This window comes from Prinia subflava, chromosome Z (genome assembly GCF_021018805.1).
Source record: "Prinia subflava isolate CZ2003 ecotype Zambia chromosome Z, Cam_Psub_1.2, whole genome shotgun sequence".
NCBI classification, from domain to species: Eukaryota; Metazoa; Chordata; class Aves; order Passeriformes; family Cisticolidae; genus Prinia; species Prinia subflava.
This window is the reverse complement of record NC_086283.1, coordinates 25674496-25701482: the sequence shown is the minus strand read 5'-3', so window position 1 is coordinate 25701482 and position 26987 is coordinate 25674496. Positions and strand designations below refer to the sequence as shown.

At 41.0% G+C, this 26987-nt stretch overlaps 1 protein-coding gene across 2 annotated transcripts in view; it reads left to right on the top strand.

Moving 5' to 3' along the window:
- Nucleotides 1-25895, top strand: part of KIAA1210 (KIAA1210 ortholog) — a 55739-nt gene extending 29844 nt beyond the window's left edge. The window contains exons 2-12 of one of the 2 annotated variants that reach the window (XM_063423306.1): nt 251-327; nt 5160-5328; nt 9717-9846; nt 12379-12537; nt 13128-13193; nt 15479-15691; nt 16155-16251; nt 17016-18611; nt 19379-19527; nt 20014-20113; nt 23222-25895. In XM_063423306.1, coding sequence (XP_063279376.1) covers nt 261-327; nt 5160-5328; nt 9717-9846; nt 12379-12537; nt 13128-13193; nt 15479-15691; nt 16155-16251; nt 17016-18611; nt 19379-19527; nt 20014-20113; nt 23222-23394 — 2919 coding nt within the window. In that variant the 5' untranslated portion in view covers nt 251-260 and the 3' untranslated portion in view covers nt 23395-25895. The remainder of the gene's footprint in view (nt 1-250; nt 328-5159; nt 5329-9716; nt 9847-12378; nt 12538-13127; nt 13194-15478; nt 15692-16154; nt 16252-17015; nt 18612-19378; nt 19528-20013; nt 20114-23221) is intronic. The other variant, XM_063423305.1, reaches the window with a different exon arrangement.
- The last annotated feature ends 1092 nt before the right edge of the window (nt 25896-26987 follow it).

The window sequence follows — 26987 nt, the reverse complement described above, 5'->3', positions numbered from 1 at the left end:
TCCTAAAAAGAGAGAGGTGCTGGCAATGATTAGACTGGATTGTTAGTTGTGGCTGGAGAAATAAGTGTCTCTGAAAAATGAAAAGTTCTGTGGCCGAAGTGCAAAAAAGTATGCTAGGTGTGTTTGTGATAACCATTCGGGCATGTAGGTGTAGAAGGATTCAGCTGTGTTCTTTCTTCATGCTGGGTGGGACCATATTCTGTTGGGGAGATGGACTAAAATTTAACTGATGCTTTAATCTCTGTTTCAGTGACTATATAATGGCTACGAGACCCACAGAGGTCACACAGTCACCTGAAACTGGAGACACAATCGAAGAGTGCACAGGTAAGCAGTTGCTCTCTGAATGTGTAGCTGACTTGGAAGATTTTCTTCAATTAATCAGGTCTGTAGTGATCTGTTTCGCAGTGTTGTTTTATGGGGGCTTCTTTTATAGTGTAAAGAAAATTCTGTGTCTTTGTCAGCTATCAGTATTATGGAAAAGATATTTTAATGTGCAATACTGGAGCAACATATCATGTTAGAGGATATTCCTTCTGATTCTGACTTGGATTTTAAAAGTGTGGTGTCAGAGCTTGAAGGGCTGATTGCTGTGCCTGCATTGATATATCCTGCAGAGGTGGGAGCTGAGCCTGTTAATGAGCCTCTGTCTGTGGGACCTGAATCAGTACCCCCGGCAGCCTCCTTCTTCCTCTGCTTCTGGCCACAGGCAGCTATTTGTTATTTATTCTTTAATGTGGTGGCATGCTCTGATGCAAAAAGTGTGAAGGGACAGAATAATAGGCAAGAAAGGAAAATATCTTACTTATGCCAGAGACTTGTCTACATTCAAGGATATCCCCTTTGTCAATTTGAATATGAGGAGTAGCATCATGTCTGAAGCATGTCTGGAGAAGTGGCTGTCACACCATTTGATTTTTCTCTCTTTTCTTTGGCTAATGTTTTGCAATCATCTTAAATGTTTGTGTTTCAAAGGTCATCTTGCTTTATCCTTTAGAAATATATTTGCCACTATCAAAATATTGTTAGAAGAGATAAGCAAATGGCAAAGGACTGTTAGTTGAACTCTGCTTGGCAGATGGATAGAGGTGAAGAAAGTGTAATGATAGATGCTCAACACTCTCTGTTTTCTTAAATTTATACTGTAGTTTGTCACACAGTCTAGTGCTATCCCGGCAAACTGGTAAGCTTGCGTGAAGCCCATGCATGAAAATTCTGTACTTGGGTTCTAGAACTAGAACTGCACTAGAAGATTCAAAAAAGAGATCAAATTCTGACTGGGGAGACAGGAAAAGCAGTAGATGGCTCATGATCCTAAGTGTTGTCTCTAAATCCATCAGGAATATTTCTGACCCTAAATGAACAAAATTTTAAATAGTTAAAGGCTGCTGTTCTGTTGCCAGGGAGTTCAGGGGACACTTGGCTGGACATGGATAAAGCCATTTTGGAATCTTCAATGTTTACTTCTAATGTAATGGAAGATTGCCTCACCTCTCCCTTTTCATAATTAGCTCATGAGATACAGGCTCTTGGAGGCTAAAATCCCCACCCTTCACACTCCAGAGGATTAGACTGATTTCTTGAGGTTTGCCTTATTGTCTGTAGTACAAAGCTTCCAGTGCATGCTGCTCCTTCTTTGTGGCAGAAACCAAGCTGCTGTCTGAAAACTGTCAGCACCCAGTGTTAGTGGTACTGAATGACATGATATTATTGCCGGTCTGCCAATATCTGGTATTTTTTATGAAGCTAGAATCATGACATTTTCTGAGAATTTGTCTATGGGTTGGGATTTTTTTTAGGTGTTTTTAATGTTGAAACTATCTAGTCCTTGGATTTGAGGGGTAAAAAAGATAGAAAATACATCCTGACTGCACCCTAGGATGTCAGAGACCATAGAAGATCCCCAAATGAATGGTTTGATTTAGATATGATCATTGACCTCCTAAATCAGATGTTCCTTTGAAACTGCTTTTTGCAGTTTCAATTTTTGCACTGGAAGAAGCATCCTCTCCTTTTCTATCTTGTTATAGGGAAGAACTGTTCAAATAGCAGAAGTTAATCCTCTCTGGGCATGGGAGACACAATGAAACAGGCAGTACACATGCAGTAAAAAATAAAGAATACACAAACTTTACAGAGAAAGGAAAATGCTTATTCCTGCCTCTTTTCTGTTACAGTTGGCTAAAACATGGCATAAGCAACTAATTTTTGGGAAGGCTTTTCCTTTTTAGGGGAGTAACCTAGAAATTTAGTATTTTATTTTTAATGCCATAAAACTGAAAATTTGCAACCATAAGATTTCAAAAGTCACCAGTGGATGAAGGGGAAATAGGCATGGTTGTTTGAGCTTGGATTTTTGTTATGTAATGATTTTTTTTTTAAAGTATTAGAGTCCTCTTGTATTTTATTGGTTTAAGTATCATTGAGCATTTTACCACTTTAGTATTATCTTGGGCTGCTTTACAGTGCACTGAGATGTAGGCACCTTCAGCTTAAAGGTGGCATCCTTTTAGCGCTGTGCAAAACCAGAGCACAACTGTTTGCAGTAGGGAACAAACAAGAGCATTGTCTTTCTGAACCATGTCTTTTTTGCTAAGTGCTCTCACACAGAACAGTCCCACAGTTTACATCTGCATCCAGCAGTAAGTATCTAGTAGTGATTTTAGCTTTTTTTACATAATAATATGGCAAGTGCCAGTCTCTGGAACTTCCTGCAGTAAATTTCTTCTCATTCATCTGAGGCAGCTGAATTTTTGTGGCTGAGCAAAGCATGGTTGAAGAGGAGTTATTGCTGGAGAGGATGTACCCCACACATCAGTAATAAATTAGAGTCTAGAGGAGGCACTGAAGTAACTGATGTGTCTGCATCAGATACTCTCTGTTGCACAATGGTACAAGTGTTGTCCCATGCCAGCTGGGGTTTGCTCGTTGGCAGTGTTTGGAAATCCATTCTGTAGCCTCCATTCTAAAGTTACTGTCACTTCTGATCTAGACAAGTATTCGGAGTAGTACCTTGGCAATGCTTGCTTTTGTGGCAAGACTTACATCTGTTTCTCTTAGACATCCTCAGGATCACGTATTATTGTGTGGTGGGTTTTTTAGTGTGTGTGTTTGTTGGGGTTTTTTTAATACCCTCCTGGTTCTCTGGAAATATCCGCATCTAATTAAGCTCATCTGTAATGCTTGCGCTAGAATCCAGCCTGCTTTGTGTCTGTACAACTGACAGTTCACCAGTGTACACTGCTTCTCACTTGGATGGCTTTTGAGTTGCAGAGCTCCTTGCCTGTCTCAGAATCTGTCATTGTGTTCCTTGAGTCATTGACTGTGTTAGCAGACATTGTAGAATTGATAATTTTGGTGAACTGCTTTCATTAAGCTTGTTAAACTTTTGTTTTGCTCATCTAAGATAAACCAGATTAGCTTTGGCAAGTTTTCTGGAAGAATACCATACGTATTGTCTAATTGCTGATATGAAAGACAGGAATGGTCAGGATGTGTTTCTAAAGATTCTGAAGCACACTTACCATGCTTGTTTTACTTGAGAGGCTCTGTGTGCTTGCTGTGTGACCTGTCTTTTCTTGCCAGTTCTTGGTATGGGTGCAGCATGAAATTCATTGAGCCCTGTGGGAGGATTAAAACCCAAACCCTTGGGATTAGCTCTGTTGTCTGGGTCACAGCAATACAACCTGTATGTTTTCTGTGACTGTCTCGTTCACTTATTGCCTGATATGCATCAGAGGACGATAAAAAGGCCTCCTTAAGAGCAGCCACATTCCCATTGTTATTGAGACAAGTAGGACTCCGGTGAGAGTTCACTTTACATGGTTTGAAAGATAACTTTGGTGGCAGAAGCAACCCGGGTCACTTGGAAAGCAGGTGCAGGTCTTTGGTGGCTCTGCACAGGGGTGGCCGTGCCGGATGCCGTGGCAGCGTCCTTGTGTGTCCTGACACGCGGTGCTGGCACTGGGCTGGGGAGCAGGGAGGAGACAGGGGGAGGAGGAGATCTCAGTATCATTGTTTACTTCTCAAAGTGGCCACTGTCTGGTGCAGCTGTGTGGTGGCACAGTTTCAGCCCTGATAAGGCCCATGGGCAGAGATCTCTGCACGTACAGGGCACACGTTGAGACAGAGCATCGCCAACTAAATCATTGCTGGGAGAAGACAATAATTGTGCTGGAATAATGCTTCGCTTATGAAAGAACTCTCCAGCTGTGGGCATGTATTATGCCCACTGCTGTAAAGTATTGATCGAACAATGAAGCTGGCTCAGATATGCAATGATGTTATTGCTCTGAGTATGTACTTAAGTCAATCACAGGGGTCTCAGTACAATAGTTTGGTCCAAACCACTCAAAGTGACCCCTCAGTGTAAGGGTCAGGGACAAAATGCAGTACTTGTGTGCTGAAAGAAAATATACATAAGAATGTTGAGGTATTTTAGATTAAAAAAAAAAATCAATGATGTTTCACGGTGAGTTTTTTTTGTTCTTTTTGTATTTTCATTTGGACTATGGAAAATCTGAAAATGAATTATCAGTTTTCCAATTGTGTTCTTATGGCTGCTATGTTTGGGGCTTTCGTGTCCTGCAAGATGATGTCTTAAATTAAAGTTTGCTCCTTTGTCCCTGGAGGAGGTGATTTTATTTTGGGACAGTTGTTTAATGTAGGAACAGATATTTTGGTTTTAGAGTTTATAAATTCTTTTTCCAGTTTTAATCTTTTTGCCAATGTTGAATGTCCTTCAGGTGTTGTCTCCTTAGAGCACTGAGTAAAGAGTAAGCAGAACTAAACCTAACTAAGTAAAGAACATTAATAGCTAAAGACATTGATGGCATTTTTTACTGACAGTATAAGTATGATCACTGTTCAGTTGTAGATAGATACATTCTCTATAAAAGGTATATTTTTGCACAGACTGGAACCTGGGTAGGCACCACTATTGTCAGCTTAATGCCAGTGTTGCTTTATAGGAACCAAATGTAAGAATTGAAGCTTCATCTTTCACTGGACTCCAGCACTGAATTATTTACAAAGGAGCTGACTGAAACTGAATGGGCTGATCTAGCTTTGAGGCTTCCTCCAGAATTTAAGAGATAACATTACTCAAGCTAAGCAAGACCACCAATTTTCAAAAATTTTCTTTTTTTTTCATGTTGCAGGAAAGAAGAAGTCCAAATTTCAGACTTTCAAGAACTTCTTTGCCAAGAAGAAAAGGAAAGAACCTCCACCTCCCAGGGGAGAGAGTAATTTAAAACCTTGCCAGTCCAGCAGCGATGTCAGCATCGCTGTGCTTGACACTACTGCACTTCATTCACCAAGGGAGGCTGGGTAAGCTGGTGGGGAAGGAAAATAAATAAAACTGGACCTCTCACAGCAGTAGGGTAAAAGCATGAGTTTGCCCCTTAGGAGCAACCTCTGTCCAAATTTGTGCAAAACAAGCCCTAATGCTGATGAAGGAATTCCAGGAATTTCCTCTTTCTTTGCTAGCGCTTGAAGAGTCAGCCTGGAAAAGGAGGGGGAGGGTGGCCGGGGGCAGGGGTGATCCAACCTCTTAGAGTAAGACTGCAGATAGCCCAGTTCTTAGTGTTGAGATCTGTCTAGGAGGGTCTGATCTGCAGCAACTTTACAAGAAGAGGATGATGGCTGAGTACTGCTAGTACAGAGAAGTGTGAAGCCGTGTGGTTGTTTCTCAGCATGAGTGATGCCCTCTGTCATGGCTGCAGTAAAGAGAAAAGTGTTTCTGGTATATTATCAGTGTGTGATTGCTTCTTTAACTTTCTTACCTAGCCCTTTAGGCATAGATAACAGCTGAAGGCCCCTGGCTTTGTGTCAGCCACCCCTGGAGGGCTGTGAGTGAGATTTGCCAGTCCGTAAGAGCATTTCTCAGCTCTCTCAATGGTGTTAGTCTAAAACAATGTCGTTTTCTCAGTCAGTGTAGTACAAGCTATCAGGCTGCACTGCAAGCACTGGTTCACTAATAATCTTTAGGCCATCAAACTACACAACACCTCTGTTGCAAACCTCTAATTGACTCTGGCCTGGAACAACCCTGTGAGCATGGTCATGTCTCTTTCCAGCGGTGTCATGGAATGGTATCAGGTAACCTGTAATTTGGCTGTTCTCCAGCTCCCCACCCTCCTCATCCTCTCCTGCTGGCCACTCAGCCAGGCCTCTCTCTGGATTGCTCTAGGAGTTGGGATTGTGGAGCCAACAGACACAAAGTGTGACCAAACACTGGCCATGTCCAATGGTTTGCAGGGTGTTGCTGGAGGAGACATTGGATGGAGGTGACACTAGCAGGGGGCATGAATAGGTGACTAGAGTGGGACATGCTGAAATCAGCACTGCTGCCAGATGCTTTCTGTCATCAAACAAGGCATTTGGTGGAGCTGGACACAGCATTTCTTTTGTGGAAAACTTGTAGATATTACTTTCTCATGGGTGCTTGTTCCTCCTTGCCCCACCTTTCCCCACTTGCTCTGTGTGTCATGGAAATGATCTGGGAATGAAACAATAATCTATTTATTTTGTTTGTTAGCATGACAGCAACAGATTAGGTGACCACACAACCACTCTCCTGGAGCACAGGAAATTAGAGTCAGGCCAGTCCAAAAAGCTTAGGAACATCTGAGCTTGCCCCATCAGCCCATAGGAGGGATCTGGCTTTAAATCAGCTATCTGCACCAGAGGCACTGTGGGTGAGAGCTCTTTTTCTTGCCCTTAACCAAGTATTTCAAGTCCAACTACTGTTTACCTCAGTTCTGCCCTCCAGTGATTATGAACTGTTTTGCAAGATCAGAGATCAGGAAGTGAGTAAAACCCTTCTTTTTTTTCCTTAGAGATAGGATAAGAGGGACTATCAAAAAAGCTTAGGGATATGTTTGTGCTGCTTGAAAACCCTGTCATGTACAGACTCTGCATAAACACACTTTATAAGTACCTAAAGAGACTGAACTGTGTAATCCTTTATAAAACCTGATCCTGAAAGCCACTGGAAATACAGCTTCTGAAGGGTTTATAGTAGGACCCTGAGCTTTGCAATTTCTGGCATGTAGAATGTAAACCCCAGTTCTAGAACAATGTTGCTGTTTGCTTGTTCTTTAGGCAGAAGCAGTGGTTTCCTTTTTTCTTCTTTTTTCTTATACCACGTAAGGTAGGCTGATCCTGCCAGACACCAGGTGCCCAGCAAAGCTGCTCTGTCACTCTTGTCCTCAGCTGGACATGGGAGAGTAAAGTTAGTTAAAAGCTTTGTGGATCAAGATAAGGACAGGGAGAGATCACTCTCCATTACCTGGTGAGTAACCATCACTGTCCCCCAGCCTCAAACACTAATAAAAGGAGTGGGGTTGCAGCAACAGGAAATGGAAGATGGAACAAGCCATGATGGGTTTAGGAACCTTGTGGCTGCCTGTCGTGTCCCATCATTCCCTCCAGTTTGGTGGGAAGCTTGAATGTTGGTACACATTAATGAAGCGAGCATTTTTGTAGGGAAATCAGTGTGGACATGCAGTGGCTGAAACATCTGGGCTTTAGTTAGTGCAACTTTAGCATCAGCATAAATCTAAATCTAAATCTAAATCTAAATCTAAATCTAAATCTAAATCTAAATCTAAATCTAAATCTAAATCTAAATCTAAATCTAAATCTAAATCTAAATCTAAATCTAAATCTAAATCTAAATCTAAATCTGTCTAAGTCTAAATCCAAACCTAAATCTAAATCAATACACTGCCTGGAATTACACAGAAATATATATTTACACATTAGAGACTGATCTGTACTAAAGCTGCAGTTAATTCTATATTTAATCCTATGCTTTTTTGGTGACTATTAGAAGAAAATACAGTAATTCTCTTGCAGAACAGATATGATACATATGCAGAGAGAGAAAGAAAGATAGAGATCTTGTACTGGCAGTCTCAAGAACAAGGAGACCTCAACCCTTATGGCTAAAGAATTCCCCAGTTACAAAGGCAAATACATCCTAATGCAAATACATTCCTTGCAATAAGTAAAATATGTCAACTAATGGTGAATATACATTACAGTAAATAAAAGCTTCATGACTGTTTTTCTTAATGCAGTAAAATATGGAATACCTCTCATGCTGAAAAGGATTATAAAATCAGAGACAAAAGGATGGGGTGGCTTCATTAATGATGAAATAAGGCAAGTGCCTTGCCTGTAGAACTGTTGTCCTGCAGACTAACACAGGCATTAACATGATATGTAATGGGAGGACGCACAAACTCTGACCTGTGCTGTGAGAGAAACAGCTCTGATTGCCTTCGACACAACATAAACTCAGAGCAGATTTATTTTGCCCTACTGTGAGGTTGTGTATAACTGCAGACTGACTGACTGTGCCCTTGGGGAACAGAAGGGTTAGTCCAGCAGCTAGAGGAGGTGTCTCTGGAGATGTAAGGAAGGGGGGTGCAGGAGGAAAAGAAGTAATTTGTTTGGGGTTTTTTACATAGTGTATTTATTTAATGAATGTTCACAGTATTTCATGGCTTTCTTCTAAATAAAGAGAGAATCTATGGTTAGGCAAATAGCAGAGACCTCTTCTATTTGATTTCCTTGCAGAAGAGCTTTGGCATACTGAGTTTTGTCAGAGTTGTGTTCCTAATCAGCCTCTGTTCCCCAGAGTCAAACTTTCAGAGGCAAAGCATTGCCTGCACAGCATCTGAGCCAAGGAATCCTTGTAATTTGTATTTGTTAATAGTCTCATGGCCAAAGACAAGAGAATATTCTATGATGTTTTCCAGTTCAAGATTAGGATGAAATCCTGGTAGAGGCTATCCTTGTTGTCTTTTGGACAAAGTAATGTACAAATAATACCTGCCCATGCTGGTGGAACTTGGTTAATAAATTATTTGGAGCTTTCCCTATTGTGCCACTCAAGTGCAGAATTTGCTCTGCATAACTTAATAGCCCAAGCCCAATCAATCTCAGTTAATTGCAACTCAGTTAACAGCTGCTGTGGGAAGTCATCATTACTTCACTGGGTTGAACACCCAATGAGCACAGAAACAGAGAAGGAATATCTTACCTAGCACTTTAACCTGGCCATCGATAGGTCTGTAACTGTAGCTATGGACACTTGTCTCACCTACATTTTTTAATATGCTTGGGATCTGATCATATTTACGATATGGATGAATGCAACTGGTTCTATTGCTGGACATGAGAGGATTTGCATCAATTTTGTCAATGTATCAAAGTTAAATTTTCTGCCTACATTTGCAAGAAGGGAAAAAGCAATCCACCATCTTTGGAAGGTATGACACACACTGGGCTGCAAAAGTTGTAACCTGAATGTCTCATGCTAGGCACACTGCCACTGAAGGAGAACAGGAGACTCCTGTTGTGCCTTTCTGACTGTAGACCTTTCTTAGGGTAGTTTGCATCCACCTAACTCCTGACATGGGACCTAATCACACTGGACTACCTCTCTAGTCTGCTGAGTGACCTGTGTGTTCAGTACAGATGCTGAGTGCATTGCAAAGGGACCTTTGCATTTGATCAAATGTGTTTCTCCTGCCTTCTGAGTCTAAAAGAAGCAAAATATCTTAAGTGACTATCTTAAACATGCACAAGTCTGAAGTTAAGCCTGATGCATCCCACTCTGGCCTCTTAATCATCCTTCTGCCCTGGTGAAGTGGTGTGGGGAATGTACCCAGTGCTCTGACCACTCGTCCTTCCTTCCTTTCCAGGCCCAAGGCCAGCATGGGAAACAAAGCCTTGTCCCATGACAGCGTCTTCATTTTTGAGTCTGCACCAGGAAATGTGACAGGTGATGTCTTGTCTCAGGAAAACGTACCTGGAAGAGTGAAGACTTTGCAGGTGAGTACATCATCCCCTCATCAGTAGTGCAGCTTTTTGTCAGCTGTCTCCCAGGGAAAAAAAATCTGTTGCTTGATTCTTTTGTTGTTTGCCTTAGGCTTTTGCTGACTGAAGTGTCCAAAGCCAAGTTTTCTACTTTTTGGATCTATTCTGCCTCTTGGAATCTGAATTTTTGAGCAGTCCTGGTGCTTTCAGCCTTGCCCAGATCTCATAATGTGTGATGTGAATCCAGTTCATGAACTCTTGGAAACTTTCCTTATTAAGTGTGTCCTCTTCCAGTAGGATTTATATTCTTTACTTCACAGCTTCTGCTTTTGGGTTAAGGCCATTTATTTATACTGTAGCGTGTCCCTTATGCTGTTATTCTTTAAATATTATCTGTGTTACTCTTTTTGGCAGTTCTGGCTCAGATGTTTTCACTCTACATGGTAGTACCAGTAACTGTGTAAGTGTGTGGGATGATGGATATGTCAGGATGCTCTGACACCTTTATTCGTATATTTGTTTGTATTTTTATTTATATAATTATTTATTCTAGAAAAAATTTATTTCTATAATTTATTTCTATAATTATTCTTTTGCTCTCTGCCAGCAAAAGATACTGTATTCTGCTGGGTCATTTCCTTCTTCCAAGGCAATGCTGAACCCTCCTTGACAGCTCCCTTATGAACTGTTGGTTGTATTAATTGCATGTCACTAACTGCCCAGCTTGGAACACTCCGATAAAAGTTTAAGGTTTTTCCAGAGACTGAATACAAATGGTTGATAAAGGAGCCAAAGGTCATTGAAATTATTCCTTTGCTGTGTGAGCTTCATGTTGCAAAAGACAATTGAGTCACGTGTTGAGTAATAGAAGATGCACAGAGGGATTTGTTCCTCTCTAAGACTGCAAAATAGGCGAAGCTATTTTTTGTATAACAAAAGGAGTAGCAGAAGAAGTCATGTTTGTATATCATGTTTGTATATTACGGGACGTTGTTGAGGGGAGAAAAGTTCTTTTCATGCTGTTTGCAGTCCACTGTGCCCTCTCCTCATCCATCATTCTGCACAGTAATGTAATACTGCCAGCACTGTTGTTGTGGCTTTAATATACAGGCTTTTTCTGTAAGCTTGACTCTTGTCGGAATAAAAGCCAAACACTAATAAAAGCAGTTACTTCCTGAACAATGTAAATTAACTTCTACCAGTGGAAGACAGAATGCAAATTCAGTTTTCCCCACACCACTTTGCTGTCTGCATGTAATAAATTTAATAAAACTAAGATGGGAAGTTGTGAAAAGAGACCAAAGCAGAACTGACTTTCTTTTCCTTCCCTTCCCATTAAGTGCATATTTATGTTGTATGCCTTGTGTTGCCCATATATCACAGTATTGCAATGTATTGCCCATAAATTGCAAAAGAAAGCTGTTTGAACTGAGGCACTGCCTAGACATTGTGCTACCCTGTGTGGCAGCTAGATCTACAGGAATTATATTGCAAATGAATCTCACTGAATAAGAATTTCAGCTTTTTAAGTCTATTTTACAGAGACATAAATGAATGGATAGATTGCAGGAAAACACAAAACTAGGCTTAAAATTTACCAATATGGTTTAATAAGGAAAGAAACAGAAAAAATAACTCTGCATGCTTATCTTGGGAATATTCTGTTGAGATGTTTTCGGTTGAAGGACAAAGTTTCTCTTCAGACCTTGTTTCTTTTCCAGCTTTATCACGGCTGACAGACTTAAGCCAAGAATTTTAGTAATGGCGTTTCCTGAGATCTGAACATTTTTAGTTTGAGGGAACATCTGGCAGCTTGTGAGTTTGCAGACTTTGTTGTATTTTTCTAGGGTCAGGGCCTGCCAGAGCATTCTTTTGTGCAATCCTGGAAAAGAATCCCCATACTCCTTTACAAACAAAGTTGTTCCTGGCTGCTGTTACCATTCTTACTGTAGACACAACCAGGATGTGATGATGGGGAAAATTAACAAGCAATTCGTTAGGGTGGACCAGAAATGAAATTAATTTGATATTGTGTAAAAATCATGACTCAGCTACTTGTGTGGGAGAGGGTTGTGGCAAGCTCTCAAATTTGGAAGGACTTTGTGAGGGAAAGGTGACTACATAGAATCTGGGGTTGGGAAAGCTGACTGGCAATACCTTGTATGACTAAATACTTAAATTTATGTGACCAAAGAGTTAAATCTAGAATTCAGAAAGTTTTTAATTTAAATGGAGTTAAACTATAGTAAATTTTCTGTAATGATATCTTCTTTTTTTCTGGAATTCTTGTCTTCTTTTGGTAAATCACTGAATAAAACTGATTTTGGTTGTAATTTTATACCAACTCCAGTTTTAATGATGGGTCCTTGATGAATGCAGCTGGATAAAAATTACCAGTGACTCTTTTCTGTAAATGGTCTGTTGCTTCAAGTTTTTCTGTTAACCAGAAGATTCTGCATATCTAATAGGAGCATCTGGGTTGCCATGTCCAGAACATCTCCTTTAAACTGTACCGTTGAAAGTTTATATTCTGTATTTCAACCACAGCTTCAACTGCAACAGAACGTCAGACTTGGATCACCTCCCCTTGTTATAACTGGGAAAAAACTGGAAGATGCAGGTGCTGTTTCTGAAGATGATGGTTTACCTAGAAGCCCTCCTGAAATTTCCACCCTTCATGGAGTTCTGACAGATTCGCCAAACAAGGTATAATTGTCATGTCACCTTAGTGACTGTCCTTAGAGAAAAGATAAAATCTGCCTAGAGAAGGGGAAGACCTTTTTGTTTGTTTGTGGTAAGACATGAGGGTACAGATCAGTTAGAACCAGAAGAAATTACCTGGATGGATGGTGGACTTTTCACTTTGAGGCATATCCAGAAACTGACCCTACAAATACCCTTTCTGGGTACAATTTTCCATGCTTTTATGTAGACTAAGACTCTGATCTCTATCATTAGCAAATGCATGATTTTAGATTTCAGTGAACTTGTGAGAATTTGTAAATCTGATCATTTTAAAACAATAACCCAAAATAACTTTATAAAATATACTGCCTTCTATGGTCAACCTTCCTGGCGTATCTCGATGCAGGAGAAATCTCCCCTACTTTACTTTAATGCCAATACAAAAATTAAACCTACTGTATAAAGCAGGGACCCAGTGAACCTTCCTTTGTTTTTCCTCTTGTTTTTTCTCATTATTTCTCATTTCTCATAATTAGCCCTGGATATCCAGTTCAAGATAATTCAGTGTGATACATCCCTTGACTTATCCTCTTCCTCATTTTATCCCACAGTCCTCCAACCCTGTCCAGCGTCATAGCTCTTTGAGTTTAGGCGGGACAGACAGTGAAGATGAACAGGTAAATAGCTCCTTTTCCTGCTAATAAAATTCCCTAAGATGGCATATGGAGCCAGCACGGTAATTTTATTTTTTACAATTTATTCTGAGTACAGTGTATCCTAGGAAACAATTCTTTAAGAGTCCAGAGTTGGCAAATGATACTTAAAATGTACCTCTCAGGGTTTTGAATAAGAAATAAAGACAGGCAGAAATCTGCTGGCGAATGGGTTGTGTGAACAGCACAGAGGCAGCTCTGTGACACAATAGGAATGTATAAAGTTACACAAAAAAAATGGACCAGGCAAAGCACTTCAATTCTGCTTCCATGTCCCAGGGCCCCCATACCAAATAATCACACCTTCCCATCAGTAGGGGTTTGTGAACAATGCCCTACATCTCTCTTATCATGGGAAATGATTGCAGGACCAACCTTTCCTGATGCCAGGTATTCCACAGGAAAGGGTGTGTTTTCATTTGGAATTTTCTTTGGATGATAAATGACCATGAGAAGCAGCAGCTTCTGCTCTCAGAAAAACACAGTCCTTGACCGGACTGGAAAAATTTACAGAGGTTGTATTTTTTGATGTACTTTGACAGTTTTTGTAGATGAGAAGTGAAGATGTTCTCGTGATCATTCAAACTTCATCAGCATATGTGTTTGAACTGCCGTGTTATATCCTAAGCTTAAACAAAACTAAATTGGGAATGCCAGGCACAGTGCAATGGCTGTGTGTCACTCAGCTTTATGAATGAAGCTTGTTTGGCATGTCTGTGACATTTTGCAAGTGTTCCAGAAAGTTTGATCTGCGTTTCAAAACAGTGGCAAAACCACTCAAACTTCATGTTTAGGGCTTTTGTATAAACATTTCTGTAAACCCTTTATTTTGATTGCACAGTCTAAGGTTACTGTTCAGTTCCCAGAGCAGCATTGCTGTGAGGATGAGATCCACATCACTCTCTGGAAGGTGGTTCTGGTATACTGAGAAGTGTTTGATTTTCCTGCAAGTGGATATTGAAAGAGGAAAGTGGCTATGGCAACTTTCTTAGACATAACGAGGAGCAAACGTCCGTGCTACTTCTGTGGCTTTTTAATAATGTATTTCTGCTCCGGGTCACGTTACTGGGATGAAAAGGCAACCATACAAATGGCAGCAGTGTCTCCTGCTGGTGTGTGCACATAGTGCAAACGGGTTTGCAGATAAGAACTGGGGTGGGACTCTCACTGCGACACAGACAGTTATTTCTCCTTCTGTATTATGTAAAATACGTGTCTTAGTTTGAAAAGACAGGTGCCTGCTAGGGAGGGCAGGGCCTCCCCTGGAATGGAGATTTCAAACCTCCTTCCTCTAAATTATTACAATTTTGAAAATCAAGTGGGCTCTCAGGCAGAGGTATGGGGATAGGAATAGCTGTTCTTTACTAGTATGTATAATAAGGCAAACAAACAACAACAACTACAGCATGAGCAACAAACAGAACCAGGAACCTCGAGGGGCTTTGCTTCACAGAGCCTGGGGTGGTCCGATCCCAGTGCCCTTACAGGACTTTGAGAGTGCCAGACTGGAACGGTGGAAAATCCCGGGCTGGTGGATGGGCTCAGAAGCTCCGCAATGGGAGCTGGAGCTGGAGCAGGAGCAGGCAGTGCAGGACCACAGAGTAGCAGAGAAACCTCAAAGCAGCGCAGAAGAAACAGCAGCGGTGGGGCATGGCCAGCCCAGCAGGGCAGGAGGAGGAGAGCTCAGGGTTCCTGGGCACATGAGCAGAGGAGCAGATGAAGGTGGATTTCCCAGCGCGGGATGGGGTGGTGACAGTGAACTCCTCCCGCAGCAAGCAGCAGCCCTGTCGTCCTCTCCCTGATGCCGACAGCAAGAGCAAGTGTAGCTGCCCCCACCCTGTTTTTTACCTTTCCCCAAAACTCAAGGTATCTCTTCCCCTCGGAGAGAAAACTCCTAGAGACCCAAATAAAGGTGTAGCCCAGTGCTACAGTCTCCTGCTGCACTTCTTTGTTTTCCTCAAGCACCCATAAGTACTCAGGAGTTAGTTTCCTGCCAGCTTAGGGAAAAAAATTCTGTAAGAAAAAAACCCACCCAAATCTAACCCCCAATTCTAACCCCCAGCTGAACACACAGAACTGAGTAATCTCTCTGAAGAGATGACTTTAGGCATGCATTTTAAAATAAGGTTTTATCTCCAAAACTACAGCTGTTTCAAGCTTCTGAAATGGAATGAACTAACAGAGGAAATGTTCCAGAGATGTGGGGAAGTAAAGCAAAATAAATACAGCATTGTATTTCTGTTTTACAGATACCTTCTGGAGCTTCCTCCAGGCCCATCAGTCCTTTATCCTCTGCCACTCAGGGGACCCCCATCTCAAGGAGCAGCAGCTTCCTTCCTGTTGATTTTACCCTCCCTGCCAGTCCCCTTGGCTGCCTGGACACCTCGGCAGCCAGGCACAGGATTGCCGTCAACCCTCGGAAGCAGAAAGGCTTTACCAACAAGCAGCAGCTACCCCTCCAGGTAGGTGTTTTCTGGAAAAGCACCACTGAGCAGAAGGAAATGAGTGTAGTTTTTAATTACTATTTTTCATTTCTTTCCTATCCCCCTTCCTTTACTTCCATTGGAAGAAGGGAAAACACCTCTTTTGCACCAACCAACCAAACTAAAAAGACTCTGAAAACTTCAATATCATGGAAACTGAAGAAAAGTACAATCTTTGGTTTTCATTATTTAGCCAAAAATTTTGGGTCATGCTTAATTTGTAAAAATACTTCTAGTGTTTGAAAAGCTAAATGTCAGTTTCAAGGAGGCTTAAATCTATTTTTACAAATCCAGTTCTTAACTGGAATAGTACATTACCCACAGTGTTGGTAAATTACAGGATGGAGGTTTTGTGTCTATGATTTGAGTATTTATAGAAATGTGTGTATAAAGTACCATTTTTGTTCATGGTTCTTCAGTTAAAGCATCTTCACTTCTTCAGGTGGTACAGCTGGAAAATGAAGCATGTCTTCATGCAGCTCCAGAAAGGAAGAGAAATTCAACAGAATTACTTGAGAGTGATAAAAGCAATTGGGAAGGTAATGAAGACACAGGTATTGCCACTTGGGGAGCTTGAACTCTTCTGCATAACACTGACAGGACCTGTTTGAATTGTATGTCCTTTCAAACTAGGCATCATTTGGTTCTATAAAATAAAACCAATCCTGGCTGCTAAATTGTTGTGATGGAAAAAGTCAAGTACACTCAACAAAGTGATGCTGAAGTGGTGAACTTTGAGGGCAGCATTAAAAAAAGCATGAGGTGAAAGTACCATGTTCAGAAGCACCTGACCTACACAGCTGGCTGGACCTCGGTGAATGTGAAACTGAGTCCCTTGACACTCAGAAAAACTTCAACCTTAGTATTTTATGCTGTGTGTGTCAGGTGACTTTGACTGGCTTCTGTTTACTGGATCTTTCTTTGCCACTCACCCAGAGAGAATTTTCCCAGTTGTTGTCGATAGCTTTTCCAGGCACACACATGCAGAAATGTCTAGGGAAATCTGGCTAGTAGTCTTACAACTAAGAGTATGCGCAGAAAACAACTAAACAGCAACTAAAGACATACAGCTGAAATAGACAGCAACTTTCTGTCATTCCCTGGATTAGGAATGTTCAGACTAAAACTGTATTAGTCTCTCACTTGGATAGCCTAGTTCTAAATAGGCTCTGAACAGGCTTTTTTATCAGTCAGCAGTACCCGGACATGGGATGTTCATGTTAAAGGACTGCACTATCTGAAATGCATACAGGTGGTGCCTGGGTTGTAACCTTTAAGTGCTCTTTTCCTCTGTTCAATATAGGGTTGTCAGCCCAGGTGGGACACTGTGCAAAGGGAGGTGGTTTTAAGGAGACACCAGGTGTAAAAACTCCCTCTGATGCTGCCCCTGACTCTCGTGATTCCACACTTGTGCTAGAAGACCCTTGTGCTTTGCTGCAAGAGGTTGGGTCCCTTCCTGGTGTGGATCATCACTACAAAGGAGCCACACTCCTCCTGAGGCCTGAGCCTTCTCCAGTAAACCTGGGAGAACACCACAGTGCAAAAGTGTTGTACTCTGCAAATGAGTCTGCTAATGAATCAAAATTACAACCACAAAGTGCCGGTGCTGAAGCACCTGCACTTCCAGAATTGCACCAACTTGAAGGAGAAGCTGTTGTGTCTCCAGACATACCAGCAGCTGACTTGTTTAGCAGTGGTGTGGAAGCAGTGAGCATGGACATACTGCCAGACATTCCACAGAGTTCCTCGGTAAATTCTGTGGATCCAAACATTAAAGTCCAGGAAAAAGGGGATCCACTGTTTACTGGCAAAGGTGAACTCTGCTTTGGTACTACTGGGAATCATTCCAACCATGCTGTCTCAGATACTGCACTGAGCACTCCACAAGTTGCAGTAGCTGACGCAGAGTCTTGTTCTGACATAAAGACAGTGGCTGTTTTGAGGTCTGAAAAGAGTTCAGTAGCAAAAAATGACAAAGAAACTTGTGAAACTATCGAATTGCAGTTATCCAAGGACACTATAGAAAAAAAAATAGACACTGCTTCATCTGTCTCTGAAGCAGCTTCTGTGGTACCTTGCAGTAAATTGGAAGTATGTTTTAAAGCAGAAGTACTTGTCTCTAAGGGTAACCAAGGCAGTCAACAAGCCAATGCATCATGCAGTTCTGAAAAACTTTCCATTGAGTGTCTTGCCTCTTCAAGTTTGGCTGGCTTGAAGAGTAATATATCTTCTGATGCTGACAGTAAGGAGTACCAGATAAGCACTACGGCTTCTCACAGAAAAACAGCAAAAGGCAATCAATCATCAGATGAAAATGTTAAAACTCCACCGAAGACTGCTTCTGCTAAACCAGTCAGATTTACCATTGCACCAGCATGGCAAAGATCTCTCTCAGGAGGTTCAAATTCAAAAGAAGATTCCTATTCCAGAAGTTCTCCAACATCCCCTATAAGACCAGAATTCTTTGAAGGAATGACAAAAGAACACACACGTTTTGATGCAGTTATGCGGGAATCAGCAAAAACTAACTCAGATAGATTTGATCGAGACTGTAAGGACACAGATCTGCATTTGAGCTCTTTTATGGAGTGGACTGACCATGAAACACAAAACTTTGAGAACCCATTTGGGGTCAGACTAAGAAGAACATCGTCTTTACTAAAATACCAGAATGAAAGCCATGTAGAGCCTCCAAAGCTGATCCCCTCAGCTGTTCCAATTACTTCTTCTGCTTCAGTCAAGGAGGATCAGAAATTGATAGGCACTGGGAAGCCACCTCCACGCCTTCCTGTTAACACAAAATCAGTTGTTAAAAAACCAGATCTCCTAGAAGACAAAAATCCTGCCAAGGCAAGATCAGAAGAAGTGACAAAGAAGCAAAATAGTTACAAACCTTCAGGTATTTATGCTATATTTGTTTCCGAACATTGTGGAAAACAGTGGTCATGTTAAGAACCTTGGCAGAGTGGCACCAAAAAAACCACCAAAAATCCTCTTGAGAACCAGAACCAAAATCAGCCTTGAGTTCATCACCACTATAATTTAACTGGCTCGATGATTTGGCCAGTCAAGAGAATTCTTGGCTTATCTTAATGAATGGTGTGTTCCAGCAAGAATAACAACAGAATAATAGCTTAAATGCTTCTGAAACGTTTCTGGTATGAGGTATTTGTGCATATAGTTGGAGTTTTAACACTGCTTTTTAAAACTTGCTGCAGTTTTGTAGTTAAAAATTCAGACTGCAGCAGCTCAGACCTTGACTAGGAGTTGGATTATGTGTGATTTTTTTTTTAAACAATGATTTAATTTAAAATATTTTTAAAATGACAAAGAAGCCTATATTTTACTGCCTATATGAAAAAATCATTATTGTAGTACTCATTTAATCTGCAACAGAGGGATGTTGTTTCAAAGGCAAAATCCAGTTCACAAGGATCTCAGCGGGACATCTGCCATTGACTTACACAGAAGAACAGTTGGGTCAAAAACTCTAGAATAAGCAGAAAAAACAGTTATTGCTGAGGACAAAATCATCAGGGAAGGTAGCTTTATCTCCACCATGTTCAAAGGGCGTTACAAATGCTAAAGGATTAAAAATGTGAAACACTAGCTTTAGGCTGACTTGACTTAAATCCCTCCTTTACTTCAAAAGTGTTTCTTTTGTAGAAAAAGTCTCTCCATGTTTGGAAACCGCTTCCTCTGAACCAGCTTGGGTCTCCATGGCAAAGCTAAAACAAAAGGGTTTCCAGGACCATCCTCTTGCCAAAGAACATAAAGATGAAGACAAAGCTTTGACCAAAGTGGATCAAGGGGAGGTAGAGTACCAAGTAATGCTGCATGGGTGTGAATCCTGCCCCAGGTCACCTGGGTACTTGTGCAAACTGTTCAATATTGTCTTCATGGGAGGCGTGTTGTGAGCACTACTCAGAGAGAGCTTTGCAGGCTTGGTCTCTAAAACAGAGACAGACAACTGATGCAAGTGAGCAAATGCCTGTGACTACACTGTCACAGAGATTAATTCAGAGCTGGATTGTCCTATTGTCCTATTGTCCAGTTCCTTTGCATTGCTCAAACCTGACAATTTTCAGAGCTTTCTTATTGCCCAGAGCATATTTATGTAGTTGCTTTGAGTTGCACTAGCTTCCTCATTGCCTTCTCCCTCCCTCCCTCCTGCAGGATGTTCCCAGCCATCCTTGCCTGGCTTTAGCTGCATTCCCACAGCCATGTTTCAGAGGTTGCCAGGGTGAGCTCTATGAGTGCCCATGGCTGGCAGTCACTTGCTTTTTTTTCTCCTCACACAGCAAGAGATCTGTGCTAGTGAGAACACACTGAAGAAGAACATGCCTTCCAGCTCTCAGGACAAGAAAACACAAACGAAGACCAGTGTGTCTGCAGCAGCAGGTATTCTTTCTCTTTACATGATGGCCACAGTTTGCACCAGTCAGCGACACAGGTGGCAGGTGATGGGGGAAGAGGAACACCATTTTTATAATCAGCACACTTTATGTAAGGCCTATTCAGACCATGGTTTTTGTATAAGTCAACATAAAGGCTTGTTTGCTCAGCACAGAAAGCAAGTGAGGAACTCTTATCTCCCCTGCCAGTTCATGAAATGGCATGTAAACGGTCTGGTGATTTATTGCTGGGCAAGATCAGTACTGAAGAATAGCAGTTGAAGCAGTTGGAGGGTGTCCAGAAGAAAGCAGCATAAAAGGTCAAGTCTTCCAGATCTCCAGTCAGCCAGGAAATGCTGATAGGAGTTGTTTAGTCTAGAAAAGACAACTATATTTTCTTCAGAGAACAAGACTAGTTTTTATGGTCAGCATGAACTTAAAGTGCACCAGGGGATGTTTAGCATAGCTGTTAGGAAATACTTTCTAACAATAAGAGCAGGGAGGTGCAGAACAGCGTGGCTTGCATGTGGAAAGCGTGCAGTTTCCATGGCCAGATGTGTTGAATAGATAAACACGTATCAAGAATAATTTAGGTAGAGTCAGTTTCACCCTCAGGTGAACATAGAGGGTGGATGGCCCCTCTCCTGAGCACTCAGCTGTGTTTCTCTGTATTAAAGATGCAGGGGAAGAGTGTGATTCACTTGGTGACTCACATTATCTCTCCCAAGGATTCTGCTGGGCTGCAGCTTCTCCCTCCCTGCTTACTCAGTCTGGTGCCAGACCTCAGAGACATGCTCCAGCTAGATACAGATAAGCCAGTCCTTCAGCTGTAAAACATACTGTGCTAGCTGAAAGCTATTGATTGCAGATACTGCCTAAGTAGATAAGAAATGCACCACTGTGTCAGTCCTGTGGCAATGGATGCAGATTCCTGTAGCTGACGCAGTAAGAGATTCTGTCTAGAGAGAGCCCACACATCTGGCCCCTTTCTTTCCCTGTGTAATCCAGCAGCACCCAGAGACCTGTACTAGAGATATTTGAGAGTACCTCTGTGCTGCTCCCTGTAGAAGTTACTGCTAGAGCTGTTAACCAATCCTAAATCTACAGGCTCTACAAAATTGGCTTTCTCCCTTACTACAGTAAATGACTGGCTCAGAATGTTTGCACCTACACAGAGGCTCTGATGTCAGTTGCAGCTAATTTTTTGTGTGTATGTGTGATTAAACACCACACCTTTTAAAAAGGATTCTGCTACAGGCCAGCCTTGTCTTATGGTTTTAGGTGCAAAGTGAGACGTGAAATGTAAACAGGCCAAGATGTGGCTTCAGATGTGATCTTCCTCTGAAAGTCTGGTTTTCTGGATTTGTGGATTTCTATTTATCGCATTGTCCTAGCTTTGGAAGCCCAGCAGCCTTTGGTCAAAATTCAGAACTTCAGAAATTATTCTGCTACTCATTTATTAGAACTTGCAGTCTTTGTGGTGCTTACAGCAGAATTACAGGTTTTTGTGTGCTACCTCTTCCCCAGAATTGGCCTAGTTTCCTGACATCCAGTGACTGTTTCCTCTCCTCCAGAGGCAGCATTTATCGGCATATTCTAGTGTCCCACCACTTGAGCATCACAAAAAGTTCTGACTAGTTGTTTAAGAAGAACACTACTCTTCTGCTGCTCAGAAAGCCAGCCCCTATTGTTTAGGAAATGCTCAGCACTGTCTACGCATGAGTAGGAGATTTGGAATCCCAGATGTAAATCTTCTCTGATTTGGTTCCCGTTAGCCCAACCAGGACTTTGTCTAGTTGAAAGTGCTGGTGGTGGAAAGGATGTAGAGTTAATATCCAGAGGAGTTATTTATTTGGATTATTGTGCTTATTGTGAAAAAGGTTCTCTTCCAAATTAATTTTCAAAATCAAAATTTCAGTAATCAAAATTCAAAATTTTGCTTGAATTCCTACCTTGTCTTAGATACTTCTGAAAATTTCATGTGTATGTAGAGCTGCAGCCTGTTTTAATGGATGGTATCCTTCCTTCAGTATTCTCTAAGTACAGTTTGCCTCCTGCAAGAACTACCAACCAGCCAGAACTTTTAAAAGACCAGAGACCTCCTGAATATAGGGAACTACTTTAGCTCTGCTCATGGAGTGTGACTTATGGAGCTGATGAATATTTTCCATTGATTTCAGTGCAAGCAAGGTGAAGCTTCTTGTACTTAACATGGCTTAGACATTAATTAAAAAAAAAAAATCAAACAATGTGAATGGAGCAGGCCTTTTCTAAATAGGAACTGAAAGCCTATTTAGAAACCATTTAAAGCCTATTTAGAAACTAAAGAAGCATTATCTGTATTCCTACATCCTTTGTGAGTATGACAGGCATCTGTTAGGCTGCATTAAGAGCAACACCTAGTAACCATCAGAACCCCATCATTGTAGCTTACAAGTGAAAGTACATAAAGCAATGATTTGATTCCTACCTACTATTTAATAATATTACTAGAGGATAGTTGTGTTGGCAGTGAAGACTAAAAAAAAACTTTAAGTCTTCTCACTAAGGGAAAACATAAACTTTTAACTCCACAGCAAGCCTGGGGTAATCTTTACCCTGCAGCTGTTTTGTTTCTGTTTTCCTGCATACTCAGGAGTCTTATTCCTAGATTTTCTTCTTCTCACAGAGCAGAATTAGCCTGTGGAACTCCTTGCCATGCACTTTAATAGAAATCAAGAGTTTGAAACATTAAAATATTAATTAACCAAGAATATGAATTAGACAAATAATTTGGGCTGTAGTCTTCACATGCTTCACATGAAGAATTTTGAAAAATTTCCTTCATCTGTCTGGGCTTAGACACTTGCTGTTTGGACTGAGAAGAAGGTTTCTTTATGGGCACATTACTTACTGTTTAGTACCAATTTTCCTGTTGCAATAGCTGGTCCTCACCATTGCTGTAGCTGGACCAAAGTGTCAGCAATAGCCAATTAACAATTCCTTTGACTTACTGGTGAGTCATAAGCATTTTGGGTGGTAAAACAGTTTCTTCTGAGAGAAGAAAATATTGGCAGAAATTGGGTTTTTAACTCTCTAGGCTTCTGGTGAGTGATGTGTATCTTCTCATGGGCAGGTAAAGTTGGACCAGTTTCTCAGGAAGCATCTGTGGTTCCTGCTGTTGGAAAGGAAGCAAGACACTACTCTAGCCTGCCAATGACACCCTGCAGTCCTGCTGAACCGCCCTGGCTGTCCCTGGCCAAGAAGAAAGCCAAAGCATGGAGTGAAATGCCCCAGATTGTTCAATAGCAAATTACACGAGCACCCTTCTTTGCATTGCCAATAGCTGCGTTAACTCCATTTAATCCCTTCTTTACTGTGACCATTTTCTTTCTTTTGAGAAGTAAGAGCCTTAAAACTTTTGATCAGACTGTTGTATGTAAAGACATGATGAAGAAATGCCATTGTGGGCTTAATTTGATGTATTAGGAAGCTGAGCTTTTCCTACTACCAAACACTAGGAAAATTTGATTCACTTTTATATGTGTGTGAACACACATCTGATGGTGATGTTCTAAGAAGACATGCTTCAGGCTTTTGAAACATTTCTCTAGCAAAATATGTTTTTAAGGTTTCTTTTAAAAAAACTTGTTCTTTTAAAAAGACCGTACAGTATTTTGTGCAGTTTGGCTGTGAGCTAAGAAATTAGCATTGGCTTTAAAATAGATGCAATGCTGGGCACTGATGCACCGTGAGTCATGGACATAGATGTCATCACACTTCTTTCTCTAGTGCTCTGCAATGGGCAGCCTGGCTCTGCTTGAGATTGTTAATGGATCTGTTTTGTGATAGCTGTGAGGTCTAAACACATGTGAGTTGGAGCGATTCTGGCTTCTGTGTGATTTGAAGTCTCAGTGCTATTGGTCTTTGCTCACAGACACCCACTGGAATGGCCCAGAGCTGCACAACCATTCTCTTTGCACTGGAAAACCACCAAACTGTAGCAGATAGTCTGCTTTTAGTTATCTCTTTAGAAATCTTGGTAAATTAAACGTTCTGCTAAAAAAATCCTCCATTTCATTAATTATGGCAAATAGTGATTTTTTTTTGTGAGATTCCTCAGCCAGTTGTCTCTCTCAAAGAGTGTGTTGAGGGAAGAACTTGCTCCTTGGAAGGCAGCATCTTGTTTTCAAGAAATGCCACACTCTGTGTCCATGAGGATTGTATCTAATTGTATCTAATTGTTCAATTGTACCTAATGTTAGTCATAAAAGGGGCATCTGCTTTCCTTCTAGTTTCATCAGTCTTTAACCATTAACTCCACACCAGTCTGAGAATGTGCAGCTGGAGCAGGATTATTCTCTCAGGGCCTGGCCTTGCAGTCACTTAAACTCACAACAGTTTTGCTGTTGACTTTCAAGGATGCAAACATTTGAAAGATAAGCTTTGTGAAACAATGTTGGTGGCTTAAGAGATGGTGGCACTTACTGGTCCTTCCAGTTCTTGCAGCATTGCACGTTTATGTAGTTTTTGTTTACAGTCAGTGCAAATTTTGAAGGCTGATGGAATGTTTTGAGCTGGAAAGTTGGTCGGAATTTTTAAAGGAAAATATTATCTATTGATAGGATTAACTGCAAACCAAAGAAAATTGGTTTCAGATCAGCTCAAGCAAGATTTTAATCTTCCAGTCTTGGCCTGAATTTAATGTGTAGCTTTTGCAATTTGAAAACAGTATTAACTTGGAGCTAGACTGTGATTTTTAAGGTTTTTTAATAGGTGAAAACTTACTTGCCCAGGAAGGCTCAGAATCTGTAGATACTATTTATTCTGGACTAACACCAGAAAGAGTAGGAGTTTCATATTGGCTTGGTAATCGATGCCTATTTTGTAACTTGTTTTTTCTGTGCTTTAGGAAGCATATCTTTCCATACAAAGAATTGAAACATTTGTATTTCTCTGAAACTTTTGAGTGCAGTGTAAAAGAGTATACTCAGCTTTGATTCCTGAAGTTTTGTACAGTTGTCATCCCACCACAAGCTTACTGACCCTGTGTAAAATGCAGGCCTTTCTATATTTAGCAAACTCTCTTACTCTGTTAATGGGGATCATGACTCTTCACCCAAAGTACTGCAATGGATACTATAATCTCTTTTTCCCTGTGTTTCCTTTTGATCTTAATATTGTTCCTATCTTTTATGTTTGGTATGTATATATGTTTTTTGTAATCCTTGTCTTGAGGGAACCCCTTTTGTATTCCAATCCCGTATTTGGTTTACTATTAAGTGCTGTCACTGGGGATGATATAATTTCTAGGAAAAGAAGAGGGATGGATGACCCTCATTCATTAAGGAAGAAATAAAAATAGGTCTTTGGTCAATATTGATTCTATACATGGATAAACTGTATAGATTTTGTTTTAATGTGATTTTGTGTGACTTGAGACTGATCAACACAGCTGGTCAGACTAAGAAACTTTCCTAAATCTAAGTTTAAAACATCATGAGAGAGCTGATGGCTCTCCTGTTGTTTGGAGTTATTGCTCCTTCAGTGCAGGGTTGATTTGAAGGCACACACTCATGGTCATAGGAAGCCTTGAAAATACTTGTTTGCATGTGTTCAAAGAAGCTGCTCCAGGACATTTTTGGAGTGCTTTAATAAAGAAGGAAAACACAAGAGAATCGTGTGGTGTGTATTTGAAATTCACTTGCATTCTGGATTTCTGCAGTTAATGTTTTCAAGTCTCTCTGTGCAACTAAGAGAACAAAAAGCACGTAGAGAAAACATCAAAACAGAGTCTCATATAATCACAAGAGGTTAGAAGATGGGGTTATAAGATAAATGTTGAAATATCAGTGATCTATTGTTGCATTTACAGAAGTTGGTAACTCTATTGCATAGTTTTGATTTCTTGTCCTAGTGTAGTTTTTAGGTGTTCAATGAGTAAAAATATCTAGTATAATAAGCTCATTTGGGGTGATTTTTTTCTAGCCGCGGTCACTATCTTTGAAAATAAAACAGTGTTGAAGTGCAGAGTTCATTTCAGAGCGTCACTGTGAGGCTCAGAATCTGTAGTGGAAGATGTAGGAAGCTGTCTCTAGAATTCCCTGTGCCTGGGACTTGGCTCTGTGTGACAGCAGAGGGTGCTGGTACCATCTCCCTGAGCAGCGCAGGAGAATTTCGGTGTGTGTTTGTACGTGCACTATTACAACGAGAGGAAAGCACTAAACACCAGCTTTCTCATGTAGAAGTTTAGATAGAGAGGGCCCTCCTAATGTATTATATTATGCCTTTTTAAGGGCTGTTGTCTAAGATAAAGGATGTAATTTGTTCTGAAGTATTACAGGAGAAATTCTCAGCTCGGAAAAGCTGCAGTTCCTGGGTGTGTGCCACCTGCTCTCCTAAGTGCTTTTCAGATCAATACAGGAAACATATTAGCCTGTGAGGGTACTCTGTCCTTTAGAATTGTTCCTGGAAGAGGATAGATCTGAAGGATACAGGTAATGAGAGATATGATTAGCAGCGTAATAAAAAAGGCACTCTTGTCTCTTCATCTTTTCCTCCTGTGTTTCTAACCTACCTACACGTTTGGTGGAGATTTATCCTGGTTATAAGATTTGACCAATTTGTCGCATCAATCGTCACCAAACTGTTAGTAATGATGATTTAGAACCTCTTGGGGAATCTGAGCATCTGTTTAAGATTCTGACCTTGGTTTGCTTGCTATAACATAGAATTCTGTCTCTTCTATGTTGTCAGGAAGTATTGCACCCAAAGTATCAGTATTTGTTACAGGCTACAGCTTGGGATAGTTCTTGGTGCAGAGGTTTGCTGAAACCTCTGTTTTTCATTGAAAACAACTTTTTATGTCTTTTAAGGAAGAAGGTGGGCGAACTAAACTGTGA